Source organism: Mucor velutinosus, assembly GCF_035048745.1.
Source record: "Mucor velutinosus strain NIH1002 chromosome Unknown tig00000093, whole genome shotgun sequence".
Lineage (NCBI taxonomy): Eukaryota > Fungi > Mucoromycota > Mucoromycetes > Mucorales > Mucoraceae > Mucor > Mucor velutinosus.
Genome location: NW_027041907.1, coordinates 3,411,309 through 3,438,709, shown reverse-complemented (window position 1 = coordinate 3,438,709; position 27,401 = coordinate 3,411,309). Strand labels below are relative to the sequence as shown.

Here is a 27,401-nt window from a genome sequence, read left to right as displayed (position 1 = left end):
ACTTATATACATATACGCATATTTCTTTCTTAGATGAATTCATTTACAAAAAATCAAGCAGAAAAAAAAAAAAAAAAAAAAAAAAAACTCCCAATCAAACCAAGAATCCGGCCTTTTATCTCTTCTTGTGCAACCTTTCAGAAGATGGGAGTGAGCAACATAACGGGAAAATGCTGTAATACCCGCTTATCTATTTTTTAGCCTTATACGTCTGGGCTGTGTTTTTGGCCTTGAAAGATTTGCCTTTGGATTTATTAGGCACCAACCTGCTGAGAGCCATTCCATGCCATGTGAGACATTTTCAGCATGGGAGAGAGACACAATAGGCCTTCTACTATGTTGATATTGATAATTTCACTGGCCTCTTCTACATGAAGCATCAGGCAATGTGCCGTCATCTGTTTGATAAGCCCATATGAATGGCAAAATCAAGCTCAATTCCAATTAAATCTTGCATTTATTTACAACAAAGAGTAGATATCAAGCTGCATTGCACTATCTTGCAAGGAATTGCCAAAGCCAATAATTAAAAACGGTATATACTGTATGAACGTTATCCTATTTTCACAGCATCGATCAGCGAACCTTCAGGCTCCTTCATGCTGGCAGGGAAAAACTTGAGCAATGACTGGAATACTGCTGTGCGATCCTCAAAAAAGATTTCTGTAGCTTGGTTTAGTAACGTCTTTCAGCCATGTTGATCCAACATGTATTTACCTTCCATAGACCTCGCAGAATAAGGATCACAAGCCGTGACGGCTGCTTCATCCTCTAATATACATAAATGTGTGCAGAGTTTCTTAAAAATATCAACTTCTTCCTTGATACCGTGATCCACAATAGGCGTAACAGACGTTCTCAAGTAATCCAAGGCATGCATGGTGGCCTCACTGATCTTCTTTTGGCATAGTTGACCCTTGAAATTGAATTGGACATCAGCTTGCTTACATAACTCACTTAATTTTCTACTGCGAAGAAGGAATAAACATTGACGGACAACTTGTGTTGAATCAGGCCTAGGGAAAAATTGCGCCAGTATGTCAATATTTGTACATCTTCTCTGTAGATATATACATATATGACATGACACACTTACTTTGCAAGTTTCAGTTCCCAAAAATCATCCAAGCGTCTATATGGTTTTGACACATCACCGGGATTTCCGCCAAGCATAAAGTGTGCTTTTGATTTTGTATTGTACACGATTTGATGTGTGTAACGAGGGTATGGTTCAACGTCTTGGGTGGTTTGCCAGTATGGTGATTCTGTGTTTTCGCTTTCATACACCTTTTCCCATTCATTTCGCTTGATATTGTACACCCATAAACAATTCCTCACCGTGTTATTTGGCTTGCTCTTCAAAAATCCAGAGAAAACGTGTATTTCCTGATTGTCTATGTCTATTGTTGCGCGCTGTGTATATCCAGAGTCGCCGCCATACAGTTTGCAGAAATCTTGAGCCACCTCGGTCAATCGATCTTGTTCAATGCTGTAGCAGTAGAGGTCCGTCAAGGTCTCCTTGCCACGTTGCCCAGCAAAGATGTAGATGCATCGATGCTCAGCATCCATCAGCATCGAGTGACCCGCTCTGGATTTGACAGTTTGAGATGCGTTGGGCGAAGGCACATAAGAGCCATTGCTAGATCTTCTTCGGCCTATGGGGATGTCATGGACTTGAAGATGGGAAGATGGCGACAGCGAAGAAGAAGAAGCGGTGGCCGGCGAGTGAGGGGCTGACACATGGTTGATATCATATCGCAATACACTCCATGCAAATTCATCGATATCGTACGAGTAAAATCCACTGTACGCGTTGGGTGATGCGTCAGGCGTGACGATACGACCGCCAAAAACATACAGCTTCCTACCAATAGGGTCGATGCACATTTGATGATCACATAATAAGGCTGGTCCTCCGTCGATCTATGCAAATGGCTTAGTATTTCTCTGTATATTCATATGCATGCCTCTCTCTCTCTCTTTACCTGTGTATTATCGCTAATTTTGATCCACCTGTCCAAATCAGTAAAGTATTGGAAGAAATCCGATTCGTACACTTTGGGTGATACCTCAGGTGCAGATGTGCTGGGAGCACGAACTTCAATATACTTTCCTAGTACATAAATTGACTTTCGTATGGGATCATAGCACATGGAATGACAAGACCGAGGCGATGGTCCTCCCTGTCTAATACAATGCCATCAGCCTCTATTTCCTCCCCCCCTCCCCCTTTTTTTTTTACATGTATTTGCTTACAATGTGGTATCTGCACTCAACATCTTCCAGCGATTGTCCCTGATATGATAGCACCAAAAATCAGATAGCTCTCTCTTGCCATCCCAGCCGCCAAACAAGTATATTTTTTCACGATTCGCATCTATACATAGTTGATGGCCACCTCTACCACATGGCGCATCGCCATCTACAAGTTTCTGTGTATGAATACACCTGTCATCTTTTTTTCTGCATAAGCCCAAGTTTCAACTTACCGTCATTGGAGGCAAACAGCCTCTGCCAAGTTGGCAGATACCTTGCATTTTCCACATAAGATCGAAAGGTGTTCTTTTTGTCTGCATCTAGTATGATTTTCTCTGCAGCCTCAAAATCGCCATCGACAACGACTGATTGGTGTAGTTGCTCAATCAGCGGGTGCTCTAATGCAATGTTGCTTGATTTCTGAAGCGTTGCATACACATCCATCATGTTCTTTTGTCGAAAATGCTTCAAGCATAGGCGTATCGTCTCCAATTCCTTGTACTAATACAGATACAGAGTAGTGTCAATAGAGCGCGTCTTTTCTACCTATATTTCCTCTCTCTCTCTCTCTCTTCCATCTACCTTGTTGAACGCATCGTACACCTTGTCTATCAATGCTTTATCTTTGATGCCTCTCACTTCCACATACCATATGCTATAGTTGAAATTGGCACCAAATGTTGCCAGTGGTGTGATCTTTATGTATTGAATGGGGAAAATCTAACCACATGTCAAGGCTCCCGTTATTTCTCATTGGCTCTATGCACTTTTTTTTTTTTTTTTTTTTTTGCGCTTACCAAGTTGTTGTATGTATATCTTATCGGAAAAGTCTCGGCGTTGTTATCATCTGTTAAACCTAGACAGCCATATCAACACACACACACACACACACACACACACACACAGTTCGAATATCGAATCTCTGTACTCACCTTTATGCAGCAACTCTTTCATATCATGAGGATCCAATCCACCATATATTTTGAACTCTTTCAAATTGCATACGTGGCCTATGAACGCATAAAGATTAATGCATTGATATCTACCTTTTTGTGTGACAAGAAAGCTTACTGCGATGAAATTTGCCAAACAGTACTTCACCTAAACTACAAGTGTGAGTCTCTACATGGATATAGTTGCATCGTCAAAGGCTTACATGCTACAGCAGGCTTCTCGAGCTTGATGGTGACGTACTGCGACTGATCGTGCGAGTTGGAGGACCAGCGAGAGGATTGTTCAGTTGGATCGTTTACGCATATATTTCGAGGATGATAAGGACCTGAGAAGGAAGAGTGATCGTATATGTGGTAGGGCAATGGCTCGTGCGGTGCGTTTTCGACAAGTGCTTGCAAACTATATTCTGCTTTCATGTTGGGAACAGATAAAGAAGAACGGTTCTGGAAGAATGGCTCTAAAGATGGACGTCGTAATGGAGTGGCAATCGGGGTTGAACTGTGATTTTCCATGGAAAAAGAACATGTCAAACTACCCTCTTTGTTGGATGCCATTCTCTCTAATCTTTATGCATAAAATAGAAAACGGACAAGCAAAAAGGAGCAAGAAAAAAAAAACAAAAGGCACATCATGTGCTTTCCTGTCCTTTTATTGCCTGATGTCTGATTACTATAGAATAGCATGAGAGACAGAACCTCTCAAGTGGCTTGTTGTTGTTACTCCAAAGTCATTAATTTGGCAAGCGAGCAAGGGGGCGGATGCTGTGTCCATCTGGAATCATTCAATCATACCCAATCACTAGTGTGTCTTATCTTGGCTCGTTTTTTTTTTTTTTTTTTTTTTTTTTTTTTTCTCTCTGGGCATCCCATTTATATCTCGAATTCAACCCACATTTTTTCTTTTTATACTTTTCCTTTTCGTTTTACATTTATAACATTTAATATCTCTTTTCATCAAGCTATAGAAATCCTTCTTTTTCTTGAAGAAAAAGAATCTTTTAACGTTAAAACTAATTCCATACTATTCATTCAGTCATGCCTCTCGAAGAACAGCAAACTGAAGTGCGCAGAAAGCGAGCCAAAATAGTCAGCGCTTGTGGAGAATGCAGACGCAAAAAGACAAAGTGCAATGGAGAGCACCCTTGCAGAAATTGCGAGAAATCGGGAGTGCCTTGTGTCTACCCATCCTCTTCCATAAACGATGACAAACGTAACGCGCCAAGCAAAGCAGCCCTGGAGGCAATTGAAGAACGTTTAAAGACCATTGAAGACATGCTGCGAGCCATCATCAAAGCACAGAATATGATTTCAGTCGATATGGATCCCGTTGTTAACAATTTCCTGCACAGAGATTCCAAATCGTCCTCATCATCTGTCTCGTCTCCTCCTCCTTCCTCACATAAGCAATTAAACACACCTCCACCTCCACCTCAGTCTCTGCCTCCACCTCCTACCTCGCCATCCCAGCAGCAGCAACAGCAGAGTAACAGACTCCCGTCTATCCGAAGCTTATCCTCTTCTTACACAACCGAGCCGAAACTTGAACCAAGAGATCTTCCACCGTTAGGATTTCAACCCTATGCTTACAACAGCAATCCTTCTTCCTCATCCTCTTGTAAATATCAATCGGAGACAGAAGAGTTCATGAAGAAACGCAAAAGATGATTTTCCTGCTGGAACTACAACAATTAATAATGCTAACATTTGATATGACTTATCCCTTTTTATTTATATACATATATATTTATCTCGCTTTTTTTTTTCTTAATACTATATTTTATCTACTTTGAACACACTAAACTACATTAACACACAAAACTTGCAAACAAGTTATAATAATAATAATAATAATAATAATAAAGAAAAACGTCTTTTAAGACATTTTATTTTGCATAAACATCCTTCATGGCAGCCTTCAGATGTTGAACGAAATCAAAGCAGTCTCTAAACGTGTTATAGAGCGGAGCAGGAGCAACACGGATGACAGTAGGCTTACGATCATCCACAATGACACCACGAGCATGAAGGTTATCAAAGACTTGCATCATTTTGTTTGGGAACTCCAATGACAGCTGACATCCACGCTGTTGAGGGTCACTTGGTGTTAAAATGCGGATTAAATCTTGGCTAAACTCTTGCTCCAATTCCTTCAAGAGCAGCTTTTCCAGATAGCCAGTTAATTTGAATGAGGTTTGACGCAATGCTTGGATACCACCTGCCTTTTCAAAGATTTCAAGTGATCCCAAGAGTGAAATGGTGGTGAAAATGCTGGGATTACTTAATTGGTAACCTGAAGCACCTTCGCTGGGTTGAAATTCGGGACGCATTTCGAAACGGTTTTCTTTCTGGTTACCCCACCAACCAGCCAATCTACAAAGCCAAATCATGTGTGTGTGTGTGTGTGTGTTTAGATCAAGGTGTGTATTTCTAAAGAGGCATTCGTTACCTAGGGCGATCTTGATCATTGTTGTATTTGTCGTGGATAAACAATCCAGCGATACCACCAGCGCCGGAATTGAGGTACTTGTAGGAACACCAACAAGCAAAATCAACATTCCAATCATGCAATTGCAAAGGCACATTACCCACAGCATGTGCAAGGTCCCAACCAACAACACAGCCCTATAAGCCCACAAGTTGAATGAGTAACCCCTCTCCCGCCAGACCATAATATAGGTGTCAACTACTCACAGCTTCTTTACCAGCCTTTGTAATCTTTTCAATCTCGAAAAATTGGCCAGTGTAGTATTGGACACCAGAAAGCATAACCACTGTAATTTCATCATCCTTGTTGATGAGATCAATGATATCTTGAGTGCGAAGCGTGTGCTCTCCTTCACGAGGTGCAATGGTTAAAAGACCCACTTTGGGGTCAATGCCTCGGGAGTGAAGGTGAGAACTGACTGCATACTACTCTATTATGTTAGCACTGGAGCCGTGAGAAATTTTCCAGAAAGAGCTTACATGATCTGAAGGAAATGCCTTTTGTTCAATCAAGATCTTGAATCTCTTCTCGGTAGGTCGATAGAAAGTAATCAACATGGAATGAATGTTGGAGGTCAAGGTGTTCATGGCAGTGACTTCAGAGGGATTGGCACCTGTACATCTTGTTTAGTCCTGGCATTGAAATAGGTAATGTAGATGAGATGTTTACCAACTAAATGTGCCAAGGGCTCCTTGACGAGCTCATCTACAGTGGCCCAAGGTCTACCATAAGGATGATTCCAATGACCTTCAACACCTCTGATGTTCTGTCGGGATTAGATGAAGGGGCTACACATTTGCGCTCGATGGTGTCCGTACCTTTTACTCCAGGCATCCAATTCTTCGTTGATAAGTTCACGAGAGCGTTTGGGCATCAAACCCAAAGAGTTACCACACAAGTAAGTGCAAGGCTGATCTAAATCACTCTCTGTTTCTATAGTATAGACCCGTGTTAGCTTCTAGCTCGCTTGCTTGCTTATTCCAATCTCTCTCCCACGAAAATGTCACACACACACACACACTGACCATAGATTGATGTTTCCCCAGATACCATGCGACGTGTAGGAATAACAAATTCATTTCGGTATTGAGAAAGTGTATTGTTGGCATCAAGTTCATTGGCCAAATCCAATGAGGTCAATGCGTGCTGTGATTTTTCAATCAATTCTGAAATGGTCATCTTTTTTTTTTTTTTTTATGTGTGTAGATGGAATAGTATAAAGATGATGATATACCCCTCCCCTCATTCGATAAATACGAAGGGGTAATTTATACCAAATCACGGAGATCTAAAGATTTCCCCTTGTTTGAGTCACACATACACACACACGCACAAAGTAAATACACAAGATCTCTTTCCCAGATGTTAATTGCATTGAGGCACCTATTGCACACAATATGAGGATTATTTCCCACGATGTTTAGATTTATAGTTACTGAAAGTCAATAAAATTGTCTTGATTAAAAGGATTGAGGCCATCTAATGTCTTGGATACTTGACAAGCTTCAGTCTCCCTCCCTCATCTATCTTCAGCTGTGAAGATTCATGCCGACTGAGAAATCCAACTGAGGATTACTACAGAGGTAGGGCACATTAAAGCTAGGCTACAGGTTTGATCCACATTGCTGGATCTTTGGTTTTGGAAGAAATTTGATTTGTCTATCGCATAGCATATCTTCTGAGTCTGTTTGGCACGAGTACATTATAGTTGAACGAGAGCTATCCGTATCAATAAGCGAAATGCAGCCTACTAAAATTTAGCAAATACGAACGTTCTCACAATCCTGCTAACAAATACTCGCTAACATCGCGTTATCTCCTGAGAGCCACCCATTAGTAACCTAGAGCTATGAACCTCTCTCTCTTCTTGGACGCCCACGACCATGTCAATGGAAACAATTCATATAAGGGCATACAATATGCAGAACACAGCGAAATTTGGTTGCATTCGAGCCATAATTTCTCGCATTAAAAGCCGTGTAAGACTGGCAGAATAGCACCAAACAATTTCTCTCATTGAAAATTCATTCTCTGTCACCTCTACTCAACTTTTTTCGCTTGAGAAGATTCAAAAAACATTGTTCAAAGCCGCGTATTACAATTTAGAATTCTTCATGAAATCCATATTCAGTGTCGCGTACACACATATTTTAAAAGAATTTGGCAGAAATAATAAAGGATTATCATCTTTGTATCACACATTCTCTTGTGGGTTTGTTTATTCCAGCCTTCAAACAATATTATCTTCTTCAAAAGCAATGGAAATGTATAGCACACTTTTTAAACGTGATTAACGCTTTAGAACTACTAGCAAGTTGCTCTACCAATGTTTAGCCCTAAAAATGGCGGTGCAAACTAAATTTGGGTAGGTAGTTGTTGAGTAGTGTTAATTTTAGAAAATAGGTAATTTTGAATGAATAGTACTAGTAAATATTTTTTGTATTATTACTATAATATGAATGTGAACACTAAGTAGTAGTATGGTGGTAAGATTTGTAAAGGGTACTTTGCTTGACAAAGGCACGTTTAATATGGAGTTATTGAGGTCAGCGTCAGTGAGTTATGATGGAAAATGTTCCAAATGACCGATTTTCAAAGGGCCGTACCGCAGGATTTTACTAGGTAAACGACAGCTTCTTCTCCAATTAGCTATATGATGGTATAATTTTTAGAGATGAATTTCATTATTTTTTTAACCTCCCCTGCTTGTAGTAGCTCATAAAATATAAGATTTTGAGCAAAAATATAAAAGGAACGCACATCTGGTACCTATAACCCTCATCACAATATAATGAATAGAACGTAAAACTATCGAATGGTTTTTGTTTTAAGTGGATTGGATGAGTATTTGTCGAGATACGGCCAAAAAAGGGTGTCGTGCAAAATCATTGATTTTTCTTCAAAATCTGCCTGTGATAGCAAGCAAAAAATCTGATGACGATTTTTTTGGTCAGGACAAGATTGTCAATATCTCATGATAGAGTTACGCCAGAGCTTCAAGCAAAGGCTCATTCGATAGGAAATTTTTTGGTCTACAATGTTTAGTAATGCTTAACAAAATGTTTTGATGATAGATACTGATTAATCTTTAGAAAACAGTAAAAAGATTGCAAAATTCAACTCATCAAATATCAGTTGAACAATGTAGAGCAAACACTTGATACAGATGCCATTGGATTCTATTCTGAATTCTCTGCAAGCTTCATATAAGTTTGAAGGGGTGTTTACTACCAAGAATCAAGTAATTTTAAGGTAGATAGATTTCGGAATCCCATGGATCATCATTCAGAATAATATAAATTGAAGCTCCGTTGACCTTCTGCACGTGTACACCACACAAGGATGAATTTGACCAAGCATTTTAAAAATCGGAGCGTACGAAAAGGGCCATAATAACTTGTTGGTTTTAAGTTATCAATAGATACCTGGCATGTTGAAGAATTTTGTTGTCAAGGCTAGACAACTGTAGCTTGCTTTATTTAAGAATAATAGCGTTTCCAATCTAAAGTATGTATATTCCCCCGCTTAAAAATAGCATCTCCAATGCTGATTATCTCATGAAGTATGCATTTCCAATATAATATTCCCACTTAAAAGTTGCTCCAATATCATTATTCTACAACATATTTAAGTTTGATGAGATTCTAATTTTTTCTACCTATGAGGACCTGGATGTACAAGATGTTTTTTTGATTTTGAGGTTTTCAACTTTTGGACGATTGAACATTGATTTTTGAAAAATTGATGTTAGAGCCTTGAAACTAGCATGTTCCAATACCAATTTTTTGCCCTTTAAACGATGATGCAATTGAAATTTTTGTAGGAAGTTTGGTTGTTGAGAAAAGAGTAATTTTTAGAAAAAAGATAATTTTAAATAGATGCTGCTAGTGAAAGTTTTTAAATTACTATATGAATGTGGAATGAATGTGTATTAAAAGTTGTAGAGGGTATTTTGATTGCGTAGGGCGTGCCTAAAGTGGGGCTATTCAGGGTAATATGGATGAGTAATGCGGGAAAATATTCCAAATGACCTATTTTCAAAGGGCCATACCGTTAGATTTTACTAAGCGAACGAGAGCTTTAAGCTTAGTAGTTTCTGTTTATTTTTCAATTTTCTATACGATAGTATGGTTTTTATAGAGAAACGATAAAAGTTTCATAAATCCTCTGCTTGTAGCTCATAAAATATATCATTTTGAGCAAATTTATGAAGGAAACGTACAACATCTGATACTTCAAGCCTTTAGATTAAAATAGATATAGCGCAGAGCTACCGTATGGTACTTGCCCTGTGCAAATCCAATGAATATTTGTCGAGATATCGCCAAAAAGGGTATCATGCAAAATCATCGATTTTTGTTCAAAATCTGCGTGTAAAAGCAAGCAAAAAATCTGAGAACGATTTTTTGTTCAGGACTAGATTGTCAATATTTCATGATAGAGTTATGCCAAAGCTTCAAGCAATAGCGCAATCTGTGGAATTTGAGGCTTTATAAGACTAAAATTCACGGAAAAAAAGAATAAAAAACAATGAAGTCAACTTGATACAGGTATGTTTATTATCAAACTGACAGCTGTAAAGTAAACTAAAGTCTCTCTACTGGCCAGGTAGATGATCCTTCTTAAATACTATAACAATGGATAAAAGCTGTATTAATTAGATTAACAAATAAGTCAACTCAGATCAACTAATGTCTAATCATGCTAAAAGACAACCCCAGCAAGCTAATCATGATTTAGCTCTGTCTGGATGAATAATTAGACTCTCATCCAAAGTACCCTGATCTATTCTTTCTATAAGAATAATTAATATCGATCTAGCAGCATGCATCTGATAGGTACAGTCTCCTTAGTCTATATCAATAGTACATATCTGAGTGTATATCGCTGAGCATACATCCCTTTAGCATGTATCTGGATATATGGCATGTCTATAGCATATCGTATGCATGTCTATAGCATGTCTCATATATAGTACAAGTCTCTAGTACATAAAGTATTCTGTAGCTAGTATCACGGATATAAGCATGTGTCTTATAGCGTGGATCATGAAGTGCACATCTGAAGCAACAAGCTCATATTGCATTAATCTTGGTGCCTATCCAGATATGGTAAACATCCGTAGTCAATGTCGGAATACAAGTATAAGTCTATAGCGCCATCCATGTCCGTGGTGCCATCTATAGCCTATATCTTATATAGTATGAATCTTATAGTACTAGCGTATCTGAAGTCCATATCTTCTTATAGTATAAATCGATATCGTACATCTAATCCAGTGTACATACAATTTATATCTAAATCTGGTAACTGGATGAACTGTCGGAATGCAGATCATAGTGGATGTATTCCACATCGTTTGATGATGTCTTCAATAATGGTAGTACCATAACTAGGCCCCTCCGCTGTTATGCAACTCCAGAACATGACTCCACCGTCATTTCCCTGCACCTGAGACTTGACTTAATACGGCTGCATGGTTCGGCCACCATTTGTCTAGTAAAAAGAATTACCATCTGAGCCCCAAAGATTTACTTTTGTTTCATCCGAAAACACCTAACGACGCCAATCAGCAATATTAAGATGCCTATGCTTTTTAGCCCACGCCAATCGAAGCCGCTTGTTTCTCTTGCTAACAAAATTTATCTTTGCTTTTATTCAAGATTTAAGACCATTTCTTTTCAATGACTTGTGGATGCCACCAATTGACATATCTTGACCCATCAATCTTAAACTTTCTTGCGCTGCTCCGGGACTATCTAAAGTACCTGGTCGAAGTTCTCTTGACATTAGGGACATAGTTTTAGCACCAAGTTTTTTCGGTCTTCCGCCAAGAGGTCTAGCTGGGTCAGGGCAATAGAGTTTTCTGAGCCTTGTAAGAGTAGAGTTACCCACTCCTGGATACAAATATCTTATCTTTGAGAACGAAAGACCACGTTGGAGCAAAGATTGGAGAGTGTTACGCAAATCTTGTGTTAAACGAGCAGGCATAATGAAAGTTTTGAAAAAAAAAATAAAGCAAAGAAATAAAGAAAAAAATATGAAGAAATTAGCTTTTTTTTAATACTTTTAGAATGCTCCTCAGGTATTAAATATTCTGAGCATACCGCGGGTATTTTTTTTTAGATCTCTCCGATACGTTTATCGGAAGTAAAGATATCAACCATTTTATATCATCTAGAATTATCCAACTAACATTTTTGCCACGTCTCACTTTAGCTGGTTATACTGGGATTAAAACATAGTCCAGCCATAAGGTTTTTATGCTGCTGTAATCCCTATAAGCTGTTCTATTGAACGCAGTATGGGGTAGCTTTGTTTTCTGAGTTTTGGCAATATACTGGGTAAAAGTCAAGATTATTTGAACGAACTGGACAGTTTTTCCCTCTGCAGTATAATAGGAGGCCTATTAATGATTTTGATAAAGCTAATTCATGCAAATTTTGATGCGTCTTGTTTTTGGTAAGCTTGATAATAATGGAAATAAGAAACCGAATTGGCTGCTTGAATAGTATGGTTTTGCACCTTCGCTTCTCTGCGATCTGGCCTTCATACAGATCAATGCTATCAAGTGTTGAATTAGATGCCTAGCTGTCGTAGGTTTTTTATTGTTGCTTAGCTATGGTAAACCTTCCAACCCCCCTCCTCATTGTCACCGTTGTCCAGCTCTCAATTCTTTAGAATTATATTTGAAAAAATGAAATTGGCTTGTCTACTTTTTAAGTACATAGTTTTCCAGTATCCATAGTGACAATGATTAAAAATTTAGGAACATGATCTTGGCCTGGTTCACTGTAGGAGGACGTAAAAATTGTAATGTCTTGTAAACTTGCTGATTGAATATTTCTTGCATGGGCTGATTTTGCTCATCTAAAGGTGTATCCTTGGATGTGGGGTCAAGTAAATTGACGGGATCAAGCGGGTTGAGATTTGTGATAGGTACAGGTATTCGACTCTTGGGAATTCTAGAGCTTGTGGGATAAAATCATTGTGAGCTAATAATGCCATTACCTTACTGGCTGGGTAATGGATGTTAATAATAGAACCTGAATTGAATTTAGCTTTGCAAAGTTTTGAGCAATTTTCCTAGAATGGTTTTCGAAGGCAGATGTACTGAAATTCTTGGTTTTCTGAGACTGGTGTAAACAATCGCAAGTCGCCTTTACAAATGGCCGTCATCTGGGCACCTGGTGCGGGTGCATTCGGTGATAGGGTGGAGTTGACATATTCGGACTGCAAAGATGGGAATTCCTGATCTTGTATGCTTGTTATTGGATTGGGGCTTGTGGGCTAATAGGCGTTGCGTAACATTTCATGCTGATTTGATTCCGGACGTTCCAGGCGTTTGATAACATCAGTAACTTGGTCTTGTGGTATTTGTTGATTAATATTAGTGGAATTGAGCTTGTCTTTCATGTTTTGTACACGTGAGTCGACAGTGGATGAGAAAAACGATATTCTGTTTCAGCCTCTCAAATTGAGGGACTAGAAAGTCTTGGAGGCCTTCCAGTATATCAGACAAAGATGGACAGGTAGTTGTAGGGCAAGAACGAAGGAAGGTAATGGGAGCTGCTGCAACTGCGTTGCAACCTTCTTGTTATATTTCGTCTTTTCTGATGGAGCCGTAAAATATCGCTTCTTGAGCAGAGAAAAGGTAAGAAAAGGATCTACGTTGTGATGTTAGGGTGGAGAGTCTACAAACTTGTTGAACGAGTAATCAAGAAAACTATCGATGTAGATTATGTTGCTGGTGTATGCGCTGATGTGGGTGTCACATGTTGTTAATATCTAGTAGTTGGCGTACATTCAAACAGGAAAATAGATTAAAGATGTTGACGATAATGTAGTGTACAAATGCTGCATGAAACTTGAGCTCTTTTTCACATCGTCCTAATAATAGCTTTCGTTATATATCATTGTATAAGCAAAGATGGGTTTCGAGGAAAATCCCCTCTCCCAACTCTGATATAACTTTTTTATAGTATTGATTGAATGGTTATGGTCTTCGGCGAAAGCCCACAGGGCGACGCCATCATCGAGAGTAGCGAGATCGTTCGGCTACTAGAGAGGTTTGATTAGTACCTAGATAATAAATCTCTACTACTCAAAATAACAAATGTTCATTTGAAGAGAAGGCTGGCAGGCAAGTTGCAATGAAAGACTCACGCATGCTACTTTGGATTTGATAGGTTAAACAAATGCTCATCATATGCTGCTGCTGAGCAATATATTCCAAGTTGAAGATGGTGATACACTAAAATAACAGAATGCAGAGGCTGATATAAACAGCGTGGTTTTGGCTTAGTTCTAGCTCGTCGCTCATTAGTTTAGTAGTCGTTATTTCGTGGGAAGTATTCAGCACTATATATAACCTTATGCATGCCAAGTACCTATTATCGTCAAGTATTTGGCAATGCCAAGAATCACACAATCATGAGTTATGCTTTTTAACCACGATTAGTAATAATAATAATGATTACAAATCATTACGTATGTCCGCGTAGTCCTGATTACAAATCATTACCCACGTCCTCGTAATAATCACTCATGTCTCGGCGCTTATGTCCGCACCTTTTGTCAAGTATAAATATCATGCCCCTTTCCACTTCATCCGTTTCCAATGGTAAATTATCTTCTATATCCTTTCTTACCTTAAAACAATTATTCTTCAATAACAAACCATCTCAATCAAGTCAAGTATCAAGTTCCAAGTTTCAAGTCCAAGTCCCAAGTCCAAGTTCCTGACAAGAATACAAGTATAATATGGTCAGTATACAGTGTGCAGCTACCTTGCGATGTGTCAACTAACTGGTGATTCAAGGATCTTTTCTGCCTGGTGTCTGGTTGGTCTGTGGCTTTTCATCCAAGCGAAAAGCCTTCTTTTGTATGCTTTCAAGTCAGAAAACATACCAAGCTTACACTATTTCGCTTGTATTTGAAATGGTAGACTGTGCTTATGCTTAATGTTCGACTGTCTTTAAACTTACTCGAGAAGCCTAACGGCACCAATGTATTCAAAAGTCTGGTATATCAGGTAGTTTATTCATGGTAGTCTATGGCAACCCTATCCTCGGTCTATTTTTCCTTGCTTGGTAGATTTTGAGACGCGGCCACTGTCACGCTACCCCCTTTTTTTTCTCTCTCACGTTTCCTCTTTTTTTTTTTCCAACATATACACACCCTTTACAGTCAATTTTATTTTTTATATTTTATTTTTTTCTTTTAGCAATGACGATCTTTAACTTTCCAAGTCTCTTCTTACTGAAACCAGCGGTGGTAGACCTAGTCAAAACTAGCAAAGGTGAATGGTGCTGGTAACGATAGTCTATTATGAAGGTAATAGTGCTAGCGGTGCATCCTAGTCGGTACCGTTCGAGTTCTAGGGCGAGTAGCTTTGTAGCTATTAGCATCTCCACTTGAGCTTCAATCTCATCAAGCAAGGTTCACCAACTGATTTGTGCGTCTTTGTCATCTTTTTGACTTTGCATGTTCATTTCAGATTTCCTTTTGGGTTCAACTAGTATCTCCCTTCTCGTGGGTGAACACCGTCAGTAATGTATTAGTATTTTCTACTACATGAAGCTAAATGATACTGCCAGAATAGTTCTTTTTTGTTATTTAATAAATTCAACTTGTATTATTTACCAGCTCCTCTTATTAATGTCTATTTGCGTTGTCTAAAATTTAATTAAAAATAATGAAAAGGTAATTCATGTTGAGGTGAGCTCCTGTTTCCATCATGTTATTTATTGAGCGATACAAAATACTGGAAGGTGTTGCAGAAGTATAGTTAATTGAGAAGATACACAAACCCAAAGAAAGAACCCTACGTATTATACTTTGATTGTTTTTTGGAAAGACAATTGGTACCGCCGTAACATTGAACAACTGTTTCTTTAAAAGCTTCTAATGTAAAATATCAATGACATACTGCCCGTTGTAAGCATATAAATTTAAATCAAAAAACGGATGGTCAGCAAACTAGGGCTAGATATTTTAGCTACTGCTGGATTGCGAGTGCGTAAAATCAAACTGCTGCAAGATGTATCAGAAAAGATGACAATAAAGACCCCCTCATTATTGAAAACTAAACTATGAGCATCACCGATGGACCTCTTAGTCAATCGTTTTTTTCATGAGCTTGACGGATATAAGAAGAGACATAGGAATTCCATATGCTGCTAGAAAATAAAAATCTTCCATACTTGACTCATTGGGAACTAATATCACATCATCACCTAGGTATGATGCCCATCTATTCTTGAACTTCACCGTCTCGCAGTAGTAGGCAGATGATGATTTCGTTTGATCTGTTCTATTCTCCTTGAATAAGCAAATAGAACTAAGCATTACAATTTTTGCTTCAATAGATTCGCTATGTCTTTTAATAAAGCAATGCGGATACCAACAGACGACATGTATAGACAGTAATCATACTGAATATGTCCGCTTTAATTGAATTGGTAATTAGTGTGTTGCTGTCAGTGCACGATAGATTTCGACCAACAGAACTCAGGAGGATACTATGATCCAACGCTCCAACTTTACCGACGAAACAACAATCGTATTTTTTTCCTAGGATGATGATTGATCCCATGCTGAATGGGGTATATGTACATTCAATGACAAAAGTAAAGTGAGCATTAGAGCAATTCAGATTGAACACCAATGCACTGATGCTTGGTTACTCCCATCTTATAAAATGATTGAGAATGCGTTTTTTACATCTATGCATTCATACATCCAAAAAGTGGCATTTCTTGCGTACATTTAGAAAGGAGTTGCATACTAGCATGCATCTTAGGCTACATTCACTTTCTCCTCAAGCCACCTTTTACAGTGTAGCAGCATAGATGATGTTTATCGTATCACATCACATCTATGTTTACAAGTCCAGTCAATTTTGTGTGCACAGGTGCCTCAGGAACTACAATACATTCAATCTCCCCAATGTCAAGATATCGAGTTCCACCTACACTACATGAAACATATCGACTTAGGTGGCCTCTCAACAAGCTATACCAACAATCCATAAGGCCCCAGTGGCCTGCTATTTATATACCATCTCAACGTAGTAGTCATTGACCAGGGATCTACCATATTTAAGCAAGCTAGATGCCCTGTAATAAAGAAGCTCTTTGCTTTCGTTTTAGATACAGTTGACAACTGATTATTATCATCGACTTATTTTTACGAATTCATCAATTCAGCTATCTCAACGTAATGTAGCAGGCGTTTGGTAGGGATGGTGTGTGTGAGGAAGCGATAGATGACATTACGGTGGATATCCATGAGGTACCCCTCATGGTTTTCATTGAAATTTAAACAAAGGCGTTTTTCACCTCGAAAATGAAGACTTTTACTATGGTAAGTACTAAATCAAAATGTTTCTTTGAATCCAAAGCAACTTCTGAAACCACTTTATGAGGTCTTTGTATGCAAAATTTCGACATTTTGGCCAAAAACCTTATTTCGTGTTTGCTGTAATTGCTCATTAAGTTGAGTCAGAACAAGTATTTTACTTGGTGTCATTGGAAGCGCCTTGAAAAGTACTGCAAGAGTATATTAGGAAGCATCGTATGATTATTACAATTTATATAGTTGAATATCTCAAAACAAATTAAGGAAGTCAATCTTGAACAGAAAAAATAAACTGAGTTTGAATCAATTTTGGTGGTGGCGGTATTGCCGCTGGCTGACCTAGGTGTCTTTTTGTTGATCACAATGACGATTGTGATGCTGATTAAATGGGGGTCTTGAATTTGAAAGAATTATCGATGCTGTGCCAGAAGGGCTACAACTGTCTATAAAGATTAAGGTATTCTTTATGGGTAGATATGTCTGTGTTGTGCAACAACATGGACAAGCTATGATATTTGAAGTGCATCTCAGCTATCTAAATACTGAGGTTCACCAGATGTGATAAGCGTTGTACGAGATAAATTGCTAATTTGGCATTCAGAACTTAGTATAATTACTGTAGGCTAAAGTGAGAAGTGGCAAAAATGTTAGTTGGATAATTCTAGAGAATATAAAATGGTTGATATCTTTACTTCCGATAAACGTATCGGAGAGATCTAAAAAAAAACTACCCGCGGTATGCTCAGAATATTTAATACCTGAGGAGCATTCTAAAAGTATTAAAAAAAAGCTAATTTCTTCATATTTTTTTCTTTATTTCTTTGCTTTCTTATTTTTTTTCAAAACTTTCATTATGCCTGCTCGTTTAACACAAGATTTGCGCAACACTCTCCAATCTTTGCTCCAACGTGGTCTGTCGTTCTCAAAGATAAGATATTTGTATCCAGGAGTGGGTAACTCTACTCTTACAAGGCTCAGAAAACTATATTGCCCTGACCCAGCTAGACCTCTTGGCGGAAGTCCGAAAAAACTTGGTGCTAAAACTATGTCCCTAATGTCAAGAGAACTTCGACCAGGTACTTTAGATAGTCCCGGAGCAGCGCAAGAAAGTTTAAGATTGATGGGTCAAGATATGTCAATTGGTGGCATCCGCAAGTCATTGAAAAGAAATGGTCTTACATCTCGAATAAAAGCAAAGATAAATTTTGTTAGCAAGGTAAACAAGCGGCTTCGATTGGCGTGGGCTAAAAAGCATAGGCATCTTACTACTGCTGATTGGCGTCGTTGGGTATCTTCGGATGAAACAAGAATAAACCTTTGGGGCTCAGATGGTAATTCTTTTTACTGGACGAATGGTGGCTGAATCATGCAGTCGTATCAAGTCAAGTCTCAGTTGCAGAGAAATGACGGTGGGGTCATGTTCTGGAGTTGCATAACAGCGGAGGGGCCTGGTTATGGTACTACCATTATTGAAGACGCAATAAACTCGGGCTTGTTTGTCGATATTTCGAAGACATCATTGAACGACACTCTTGAGCACTTTGGGAAGACACCATCTGATGTGCGAATTCAACAAGACATAGCAACACCGCATACATCGGGCATTACTAAACAATGGTTCACCGACAATGGGTTTAACCTAGACAAAATTATGGATTGGCCACCCCAAAGTCCCAATCTTAATCCCATTGAACATGTCTGGCATCTCCTAAAGCTTCGTCTTAATAAGTATCCCAGTAGGCCCTCTACAAAAGAAGAATTAGAGCGGCGTATTAACATTCAGTGGTACAAAATAACAGAAAAAGAGTGCCAGAAATATATTGATAGTATGCCTGCCCGAATCAAGGCTGTCATCAAGAGCAAAGGTGGTTCAACTCACTATTAAAGATTTTATAATAAAATGTACATTTTTCTATATTTATTTTTAACCAATAAAATCATTGGATTTTAGTTTTTGAAAAAGTTATAGTTATGTATAGATAGCACTACTTTCTCTCATTCAAAGGATATATATTTCGACTTTGTATACAAAGAAATGACCAAAAACCTGTGCAAAAAGACAAAATATTAAACGAACGGGACAGTTTTTCCCCCTACAGTAGAAGCACTTAGGGACATGCCATGGTCATCACTATAACGACCTGGCAGGAAACCACATTGGTAGGGGGTGATAATCTTGTTAGCAACTTGGACAGCTCGAGAGTTCATTATTCGGGTAAAAACGTTGCAGTCAGCTGCAATACGTGCGATGGGCCGATAGTTGGCGAGGTCACTCTTGGCACCTTGTGTAGAATGACGGTACACGAGGCCTGCCAAGGTGTTGGGAACTTTGCCAAATGGATAGCTTCATTGAATACCTGGTGGATAATGTCCCGACAGCTTGGATGGGACACAAGGAGGTAACGTATCTCATAGCCAATGCCTTCTAGATCTGGGCTACTCTCTTTGGGTGTTGGACGGGCGTCATCCAAGATATCATCATAATCTATTGACTCCATAATCTGTGCAGTATCTTCCGATGATAAAGTGCGATTGATATGTCCCAACATGGCGTTCAGGCAATCCATGTACAAATCCTGATAAAAGGCCTCAGCATCATTGAGTTTGCTTTCCGTGTCCAGACAAGAATTTTCAAGGATTTTCATGAGGTATGCCCCCCATAGTTTGGGGCCAATTCTAGGTGATGAAATTTCGGCTCCCAAAAATTGAGTAAAGCTGTTAAAAAATGACTCATGGTTGAGAGCAACTATTTGGTGCTATTCCAATGGCTTACAACAATTTCTGACGCCAGAGCTTGGGCCTCAAATTCATCCAAGTGTTACTGTATATCTCAAATTCCTGGATGATGGGGCGATGGAAGAATGCTGGCTGTTTTACGCGCATCAGCGAATCACATTGCAATAGAAGTAAAGCCCTATAAAAGAGTAAAATAAGCTGTTAAAGGCGAGTATGATAGGGGGTTTTAGTGATGAAAACAAGTTACATGGTGACCTTTCTAAATGTACGCAAAAAATGCCACTTTTTGGATGTATGAATGCATAGATGTAAAAAACGCATTCTCAATCATTTTATAAGATGGGAGTAACCAAGCATCAGTGCATTGGTGTTCAATCTGAATTGCTCTAATGCTCACTTTACTTTTGTCATTGAATGTACATATACCCCATTCAGCATGGGATCAATCATCATCCTAGGAAAAAAATACGATTGTTGTTTCGTCGGTAAAGTTGGAGCGTTGGATCATAGTATCCTCCTGAGTTCTGTTGGTCGAAATCTATCGTGCACTGACAGCAACACACTAATTACCAATTCAATTAAAGCGGACATATTCAGTATGATTACTGTCTATACATGTCGTCTGTTGGTATCCGCATTGCTTTATTAAAAGACATAGCGAATCTATTGAAGCAAAAATTGTAATGCTTAGTTCTATTTGCTTATTCAAGGAGAATAGAACAGATCAAACGAAATCATCATCTGCCTACTACTGCGAGACGGTGAAGTTCAAGAATAGATGGGCATCATACCTAGGTGATGATGTGATATTAGTTCCCAATGAGTCAAGTATGGAAGATTTTTATTTTCTAGCAGCATATGGAATTCCTATGTCTCTTCTTATATCCGTCAAGCTCATGAAAAAAACGATTGACTAAGAGGTCCATCGGTGATGCTCATAGTTTAGTTTTCAATAATGAGGGGGTCTTTATTGTCATCTTTTCTGATACATCTTGCAGCAGTTTGATTTTACGCACTCGCAATCCAGCAGTAGCTAAAATATCTAGCCCTAGTTTGCTGACCATCCGTTTTTTGATTTAAATTTATATGCTTACAACGGGCAGTATGTCATTGATATTTTACATTAGAAGCTTTTAAAGAAACAGTTGTTCAATGTTACGGCGGTACCAATTGTCTTTCCAAAAAACAATCAAAGTATAATACGTAGGGTTCTTTCTTTGGGTTTGTGTATCTTCTCAATTAACTATACTTCTGCAACACCTTCCAGTATTTTGTATCGCTCAATAAATAACATGATGGAAACAGGAGCTCACCTCAACATGAATTACCTTTTCATTATTTTTAATTAAATTTTAGACAACGCAAATAGACATTAATAAGAGGAGCTGGTAAATAATACAAGTTGAATTTATTAAATAACAAAAAAGAACTATTCTGGCAGTATCATTTAGCTTCATGTAGTAGAAAATACTAATACATTACTGACGGTGTTCACCCACGAGAAGGGAGATACTAGTTGAACCCAAAAGGAAATCTGAAATGAACATGCAAAGTCAAAAAGATGACAAAGACGCACAAATCAGTTGGTGAACCTTGCTTGATGAGATTGAAGCTCAAGTGGAGATGCTAATAGCTACAAAGCTACTCGCCCTAGAACTCGAACGGTACCGACTAGGATGCACCGCTAGCACTATTACCTTCATAATAGACTATCGTTACCAGCACCATTCACCTTTGCTAGTTTTGACTAGGTCTACCACCGCTGGTTTCAGTAAGAAGAGACTTGGAAAGTTAAAGATCGTCATTGCTAAAAGAAAAAAATAAAATATAAAAAATAAAATTGACTGTAAAGGGTGTGTATATGTTGGAAAAAAAAAAAGAGGAAACGTGAGAGAGAAAAAAAAGGGGGTAGCGTGACAGTGGCCGCGTCTCAAAATCTACCAAGCAAGGAAAAATAGACCGAGGATAGGGTTGCCATAGACTACCATGAATAAACTACCTGATATACCAGACTTTTGAATACATTGGTGCCGTTAGGCTTCTCGAGTAAGTTTAAAGACAGTCGAACATTAAGCATAAGCACAGTCTACCATTTCAAATACAAGCGAAATAGTGTAAGCTTGGTATGTTTTCTGACTTGAAAGCATACAAAAGAAGGCTTTTCGCTTGGATGAAAAGCCACAGACCAACCAGACACCAGGCAGAAAAGATCCTTGAATCACCAGTTAGTTGACACATCGCAAGGTAGCTGCACACTGTATACTGACCATATTATACTTGTATTCTTGTCAGGAACTTGGACTTGGGACTTGGACTTGAAACTTGGAACTTGATACTTGACTTGATTGAGATGGTTTGTTATTGAAGAATAATTGTTTTAAGGTAAGAAAGGATATAGAAGATAATTTACCATTGGAAACGGATGAAGTGGAAAGGGGCATGATATTTATACTTGACAAAAGGTGCGGACATAAGCGCCGAGACATGAGTGATTATTACGAGGACGTGGGTAATGATTTGTAATCAGGACTACGCGGACATACGTAATGATTTGTAATCATTATTATTATTACTAATCGTGGTTAAAAAGCATAACTCATGATTGTGTGATTCTTGGCATTGCCAAATACTTGACGATAATAGGTACTTGGCATGCATAAGGTTATATATAGTGCTGAATACTTCCCACGAAATAACGACTACTAAACTAATGAGCGACGAGCTAGAACTAAGCCAAAACCACGCTGTTTATATCAGCCTCTGCATTCTGTTATTTTAGTGTATCACCATCTTCAACTTGGAATATATTGCTCAGCAGCAGCATATGATGAGCATTTGTTTAACCTATCAAATCCAAAGTAGCATGCGTGAGTCTTTCATTGCAACTTGCCTGCCAGCCTTCTCTTCAAATGAACATTTGTTATTTTGAGTAGTAGAGATTTATTATCTAGGTACTAATCAAACCTCTCTAGTAGCCGAACGATCTCGCTACTCTCGATGATGGCGTCGCCCTGTGGGCTTTCGCCGAAGACCATAACCATTCAATCAATACTATAAAAAAGTTATATCAGAGTTGGGAGAGGGGATTTTCCTCGAAACCCATCTTTGCTTATACAATGATATATAACGAAAGCTATTATTAGGACGATGTGAAAAAGAGCTCAAGTTTCATGCAGCATTTGTACACTACATTATCGTCAACATCTTTAATCTATTTTCCTGTTTGAATGTACGCCAACTACTAGATATTAACAACATGTGACACCCACATCAGCGCATACACCAGCAACATAATCTACATCGATAGTTTTCTTGATTACTCGTTCAACAAGTTTGTAGACTCTCCACCCTAACATCACAACGTAGATCCTTTTCTTACCTTTTCTCTGCCCAAGAAGCAACATTTTACGGCTCCCTCAGAAAAGACGAAATATAACAAGAAGGTTGCAACGCAGTTGCAGCAGCTCCCATTACCTTCCTTCGTTCTTGCCCTACAACTACCTGTCAATCTTTGTCTGATATACTGGAAGGCCTCCAAGACTTTCTAGTCCCTCAATTTGAGAGGCTGAAACAGAATATCGTTTTTCTCATCCACTGTCGACTCACGTGTACAAAACATGAAAGACAAGCTCAATTCCATTAATATTAATCAACAAATACCACAAGACCAAGTTACTGATGTTATCAAACGCCTGGAACGTCCGGAATCAAATCAGCATGAAATGTTACGCAACGCCTATTAGCCCACAAGCCCCAATCCAATAACAAGCATACAAGATTAGGAATTCCCATCTTTGCAGTCCGAATATGCCAACTCCACCCTATCACCGAATGCACCCGCACCAGGTACCCAGATGACGGCCATTTGTAAAGGCGACTTGCGATTGTTTACACCAGTCTCAGAAAACCAAGAATTTCAGTACATCTGCCTTCGAAAACCATTCTAGGAAAATTGCTCAAAACTTTGCAAAGCTAAATTCAATTCAGGTTCTATTATTAACATCCATTACCCAGCCAGTAAGATAGTGGCATTATTAGCTCACAATGATTTTATCCCAAAAGCTCTAGAATTCCCAAGAGTCGAATACCTGTACCTATCACAAATCTCAACCCGCTTGATCCCGTCAATTTACTTGACCCCACATCCAAGGATACACCTTTAGATGAGCAAAATCAGCCCATGCAAGAAATATTCAATCAGCAAGTTTACAAGACATTACAATTTTTACGTCCTCCTACAGTGAACCAGGCCAAGATCATGTTCCTAAATTTTTAATCATTGTCACTATGGATACTGGAAAACTATGTACTTAAAAAGTAGACATGCCAATTTCATTTTTTCAAATATAATTCTAAAGAATTGAGAGCTGGACAACGGTGACAATGGGGAGGGGGGGTTGGAAGGTTTACCATAGCTAAGCAACAATAAAAAACCTACGACAGCTAGGCATCTAATTCAACACTTGATAGCATTGATCTGTATGAAGGCCAGATCGCAGCGAAGCGAAGGTGCAAAACCATACTATTCAAGCAGCCAATTCGGTTTCTTATTTCCATTATTATCAAGCTTACCAAAAACAAAGCGCATCAAAATTTGCATGAATTAGCTTTATCAAAATCAATAATACGCCTCATATTTGTTTAGGATATAGATCATCTCTGAGAGGCAAATGTATTAGGCGTTGTATATTACATAAGAGGATCTGAGAATGAGCTGAGATGCATAGTAGAAGCGAGAGGTCTTTATTCAAGCAGCACGAAGGAACATGAGTGGTGCCATCAAATGGCTAATCTATATCCTGGTTCCTGGAGAGTGGTAGCCTATGACCTTTCGTCCCTGGAAGTGGGTTTCAATTCCGACAAATGTTCTTCCGTCAAAGCTATTAGGAAGAACATTCTATCCTGGATCCTCTTTGTTGTTTATCCTTGACTGGTGGTTCATGAGTTCTGATGCAGCACATCCTCGTTAACTGGTTCAAGGCTTATACAATTATACCGCATTCAAGGTCAAGGTCCTATTGCTGCGGCACTGTCAAATAATAACTATAAATACCTTTGATATCTACACTAGTTTTGATCCCTATTCAATCTTGGAATAACATAATAAATATATTCAGTTCTAATTGTATATACTCTATATTTCGTTATTCTAAACACTATTATATTTAGAAGTTGCACAGGCTGCAGAACTGCCCTTCCAGAAGACTTCAGCTATCAAAGATGTGATTCATGCCGTGTAAAAAAAGCCATAAAGCAAAACATAACCAAATTTGACAGCTTTCAAGCCTTTATATCTTGACATGTAGGCTTTTCTGAGCTGTCAGAATGACACCAAACAACTGTACTTGAGTATTAGTAACTTCCTGTCACTTTTTCTCAACTTTTTGAGGACCCAAACAACATAGCCGAAAATCGATAAAAAACCATGAGGTACTTTTTTTTCAAAAAAAAATTGTTTTTATTGATTGCTCCGTGTAAGTAGGTCCCTAAGGCATTACCAAGAGGCGGGCGCAATTGGTATGATGTTCAATTATATTTAGGATAAAACGATAGATGACAGTTGTGATTAGAGAATTGCAATTGTTTGTAAATTTCAGTTTGGGAATGTAGTTGAAGGAGCTCGTCCTTGATCTGCTGGACCACATCGATCCATGTAAATGGAGTCGAGTGAAAGATCATACGAACTTGAGCTCGCCAAATGTTGTCAAGTGTTACCAGTACGACCATGTCAGCAGTCGTGTACGATTTGGAGACATACTTGATGTTTTCAAACTCAAGAGAGGAACAGGCTTGGATAATATTACCAATCAAAACGGTTGGCCACAAGAATTCAAAGATGATAGCTTTCCAGATGGATACCTTACTGGAACAGAGGAAAAGCAAGTGTACAGCATTTTCTTCGTTACCACAGATCGGGCAGAGAGGTAATTCAGCTATCTCAACGTAATGTAGCAGGCGTTTGGTAGGGATGGTGTGTGTGAGGAAGCGATAGATGACATTACGGTGGATACCCATGAGGTACCCCTCATGGTTTTCATTGAAATTTAAACAAAGGCGTTTTTCACCTCGAAAATGAAGACTTTTACTATGGTAAGTACTAAATCAAAATGTTTCTTTGAATCCAAAGCAACTTCTGAAATCACTTTAATGAGGTCTTTATATGCTTAATTTTGACATTTTGGCCAAAAACCTTATTTCGGGTTTTCTGTAATTGCTCATTAAGTTGAGTCAAAACATGTATTTTACTTGGTGTCATTGGCAGCGTCTTGAAAAGTACTGCAAGAGTGTATTAGGGAATAATGTATGATTATCACAATTTATATAGGCGAACATCACAAAATAGATTAAGGAAATCGAAAAATATAATTTTTCTTTTAGGGCATATAAATGCTTTATTTAAAGTCCTTTAAACGTCACCTAAACAAAGGGAGAGGGGAAAAAGACTGGATATATGAATATACAGGGTGTCGATTTAGAGAAGCTAATCTAGGTCTTCCTGGGAATGTAAGGTTGTGAGAGATGTTTGAAGATAAAGGAGAATAGAAGGTAGAAAGGGGGTGTCGTTAAAGTAGTGCTGATAGTGGTAATACCATACAGTCTGCAGCATACAAGCAAAAAAGACCTGGTGGACTGAAAGGTCTGGGTATACTGGATGATGTTGTCGAGATGGGTGGTGTTCTAAAAGCAAGATTTTTCTGAAATTGGAATAGGTATTCTGTGCGACGGAGGATGGCATATACATGTTGAAGGCGGCGGACCAAAAGGAGCGTTTGGCAGGACAAGCAAAGAAAAATTGCTCTGTAGTCTCCATGGATGAATTGCATATAGAGCAGATGGGGTCAGGAGGAGTTTTGAGGCGACTCTGTAGCAGTTCTCTAGTAGCGATCTTGTTATGAAGCACGCGGTACCATGTGTTTCTTGCATTCAAGGGAAGGCGTAAGGATCAAAGCATTTGCCATTTGAAAGGTGCCAGAATTTTTGGTGGAGTCTTCGAGGGAGGTGAGGGAGGAAGGGCTTTGAAGCCCTTGGTAGATAGAGGAGCTATCTGGAAAAATACAAAATTTGCCTAATCTTGAACAGAAAGAATAAATTGAGCTTGAATCATTTTTGGAGGCGGAATTGCCGCTGGCTAACCTACCACAAATGCCTATCTTTTGGTGGCAATAATGTTGATTGCGATGCTGACTAAATGGGATCATGGAATTAAAAGAATAATTGCTTGGCCTAAATACTTCTTTTGGAGAGCTTTTTCTTATGACGGTGTCTTTTGCAATGACAGTATCTCAAAAAAGTTGCAGTAGATGTTACGCAAGTCCTGAATTTACTTAGGACCAGCTTTACGTCGCCATATTATTCAGAGCATCAACAGCAGTGAATGATATGGTAACGCTATCATCTGAAAAAATGGAGATTGTGGTTTACAAATGCTGCATAAACCTTGAATTTTTTTTCACAGCGTCTCAATAATAGGCTTCGGTTGGTATCAGTGTAAGTAAACAGGGCGCTGAGGGTGATACTTCCTTTCCTCCTCCTCCAGGCTCTTTTTTTTTGTATTAAGATGTATCGTTATTACTTTCTCCAGACTCTGATATAACCTTTCTTTTACTAAT

The 27,401-nt window shown here is 38.7% G+C and overlaps 7 protein-coding genes across 7 annotated transcripts; 2 read left to right on the top strand and 5 right to left on the bottom strand.

Annotated features, from left to right (window-relative positions):
* Window positions 1-553: 553 nt before the first annotated feature.
* ATC70_002875 (uncharacterized protein) lies at window positions 554-3,722 on the bottom strand (the record flags this gene model as incomplete). Its single annotated transcript, XM_064822245.1, has 11 exons — window positions 554-663; window positions 718-1,016; window positions 1,097-1,923; window positions 1,986-2,187; window positions 2,257-2,422; window positions 2,490-2,757; window positions 2,839-2,976; window positions 3,054-3,112; window positions 3,189-3,266; window positions 3,328-3,357; window positions 3,413-3,722. 11 exons carry the CDS (start codon window positions 3,720-3,722, stop codon window positions 554-556), a joined length of 2,487 nt encoding a protein of 828 aa, XP_064681931.1.
* Window positions 3,723-4,244: 522 nt separating this feature from the next.
* On the top strand, window positions 4,245-4,874 carry ATC70_002874 (uncharacterized protein; the record flags this gene model as incomplete). The annotated part of the gene is made up of 1 exon (XM_064822244.1): window positions 4,245-4,874. One exon carries the CDS (start codon window positions 4,245-4,247, stop codon window positions 4,872-4,874), a length of 630 nt encoding a protein of 209 aa, XP_064681930.1.
* Window positions 4,875-5,092: 218 nt separating this feature from the next.
* On the bottom strand, window positions 5,093-6,873 carry ATC70_002873 (uncharacterized protein; the record flags this gene model as incomplete). The annotated part of the gene is made up of 7 exons (XM_064822243.1): window positions 5,093-5,579; window positions 5,656-5,831; window positions 5,901-6,119; window positions 6,174-6,307; window positions 6,364-6,452; window positions 6,513-6,627; window positions 6,720-6,873. The coding sequence occupies 7 exons, from the start codon at window positions 6,871-6,873 to the stop codon at window positions 5,093-5,095; spliced, it is 1,374 nt and encodes a 457-aa protein (XP_064681929.1).
* A 4,479-nt stretch (window positions 6,874-11,352) lies between these two features.
* Window positions 11,353-11,685, bottom strand: ATC70_002872 (uncharacterized protein; the record flags this gene model as incomplete). Its single annotated transcript, XM_064822242.1, has 1 exon — window positions 11,353-11,685. One exon carries the CDS (start codon window positions 11,683-11,685, stop codon window positions 11,353-11,355), a length of 333 nt encoding a protein of 110 aa, XP_064681928.1.
* Window positions 11,686-17,908: 6,223 nt separating this feature from the next.
* ATC70_002871 (uncharacterized protein) lies at window positions 17,909-18,940 on the top strand (the record flags this gene model as incomplete). Its single annotated transcript, XM_064822241.1, has 2 exons — window positions 17,909-18,386; window positions 18,438-18,940. 2 exons carry the CDS (start codon window positions 17,909-17,911, stop codon window positions 18,938-18,940), a joined length of 981 nt encoding a protein of 326 aa, XP_064681927.1.
* Window positions 18,941-19,262: 322 nt separating this feature from the next.
* On the bottom strand, window positions 19,263-19,700 carry ATC70_002870 (uncharacterized protein; the record flags this gene model as incomplete). The annotated part of the gene is made up of 1 exon (XM_064822240.1): window positions 19,263-19,700. The coding sequence occupies one exon, from the start codon at window positions 19,698-19,700 to the stop codon at window positions 19,263-19,265; it is 438 nt and encodes a 145-aa protein (XP_064681926.1).
* A 5,617-nt stretch (window positions 19,701-25,317) lies between these two features.
* Window positions 25,318-25,806, bottom strand: AMD1_2 (AMP deaminase; the record flags this gene model as incomplete). The annotated part of the gene is made up of 1 exon (XM_064822239.1): window positions 25,318-25,806. One exon carries the CDS (start codon window positions 25,804-25,806, stop codon window positions 25,318-25,320), a length of 489 nt encoding a protein of 162 aa, XP_064681925.1.
* Window positions 25,807-27,401: the final 1,595 nt, after the last annotated feature.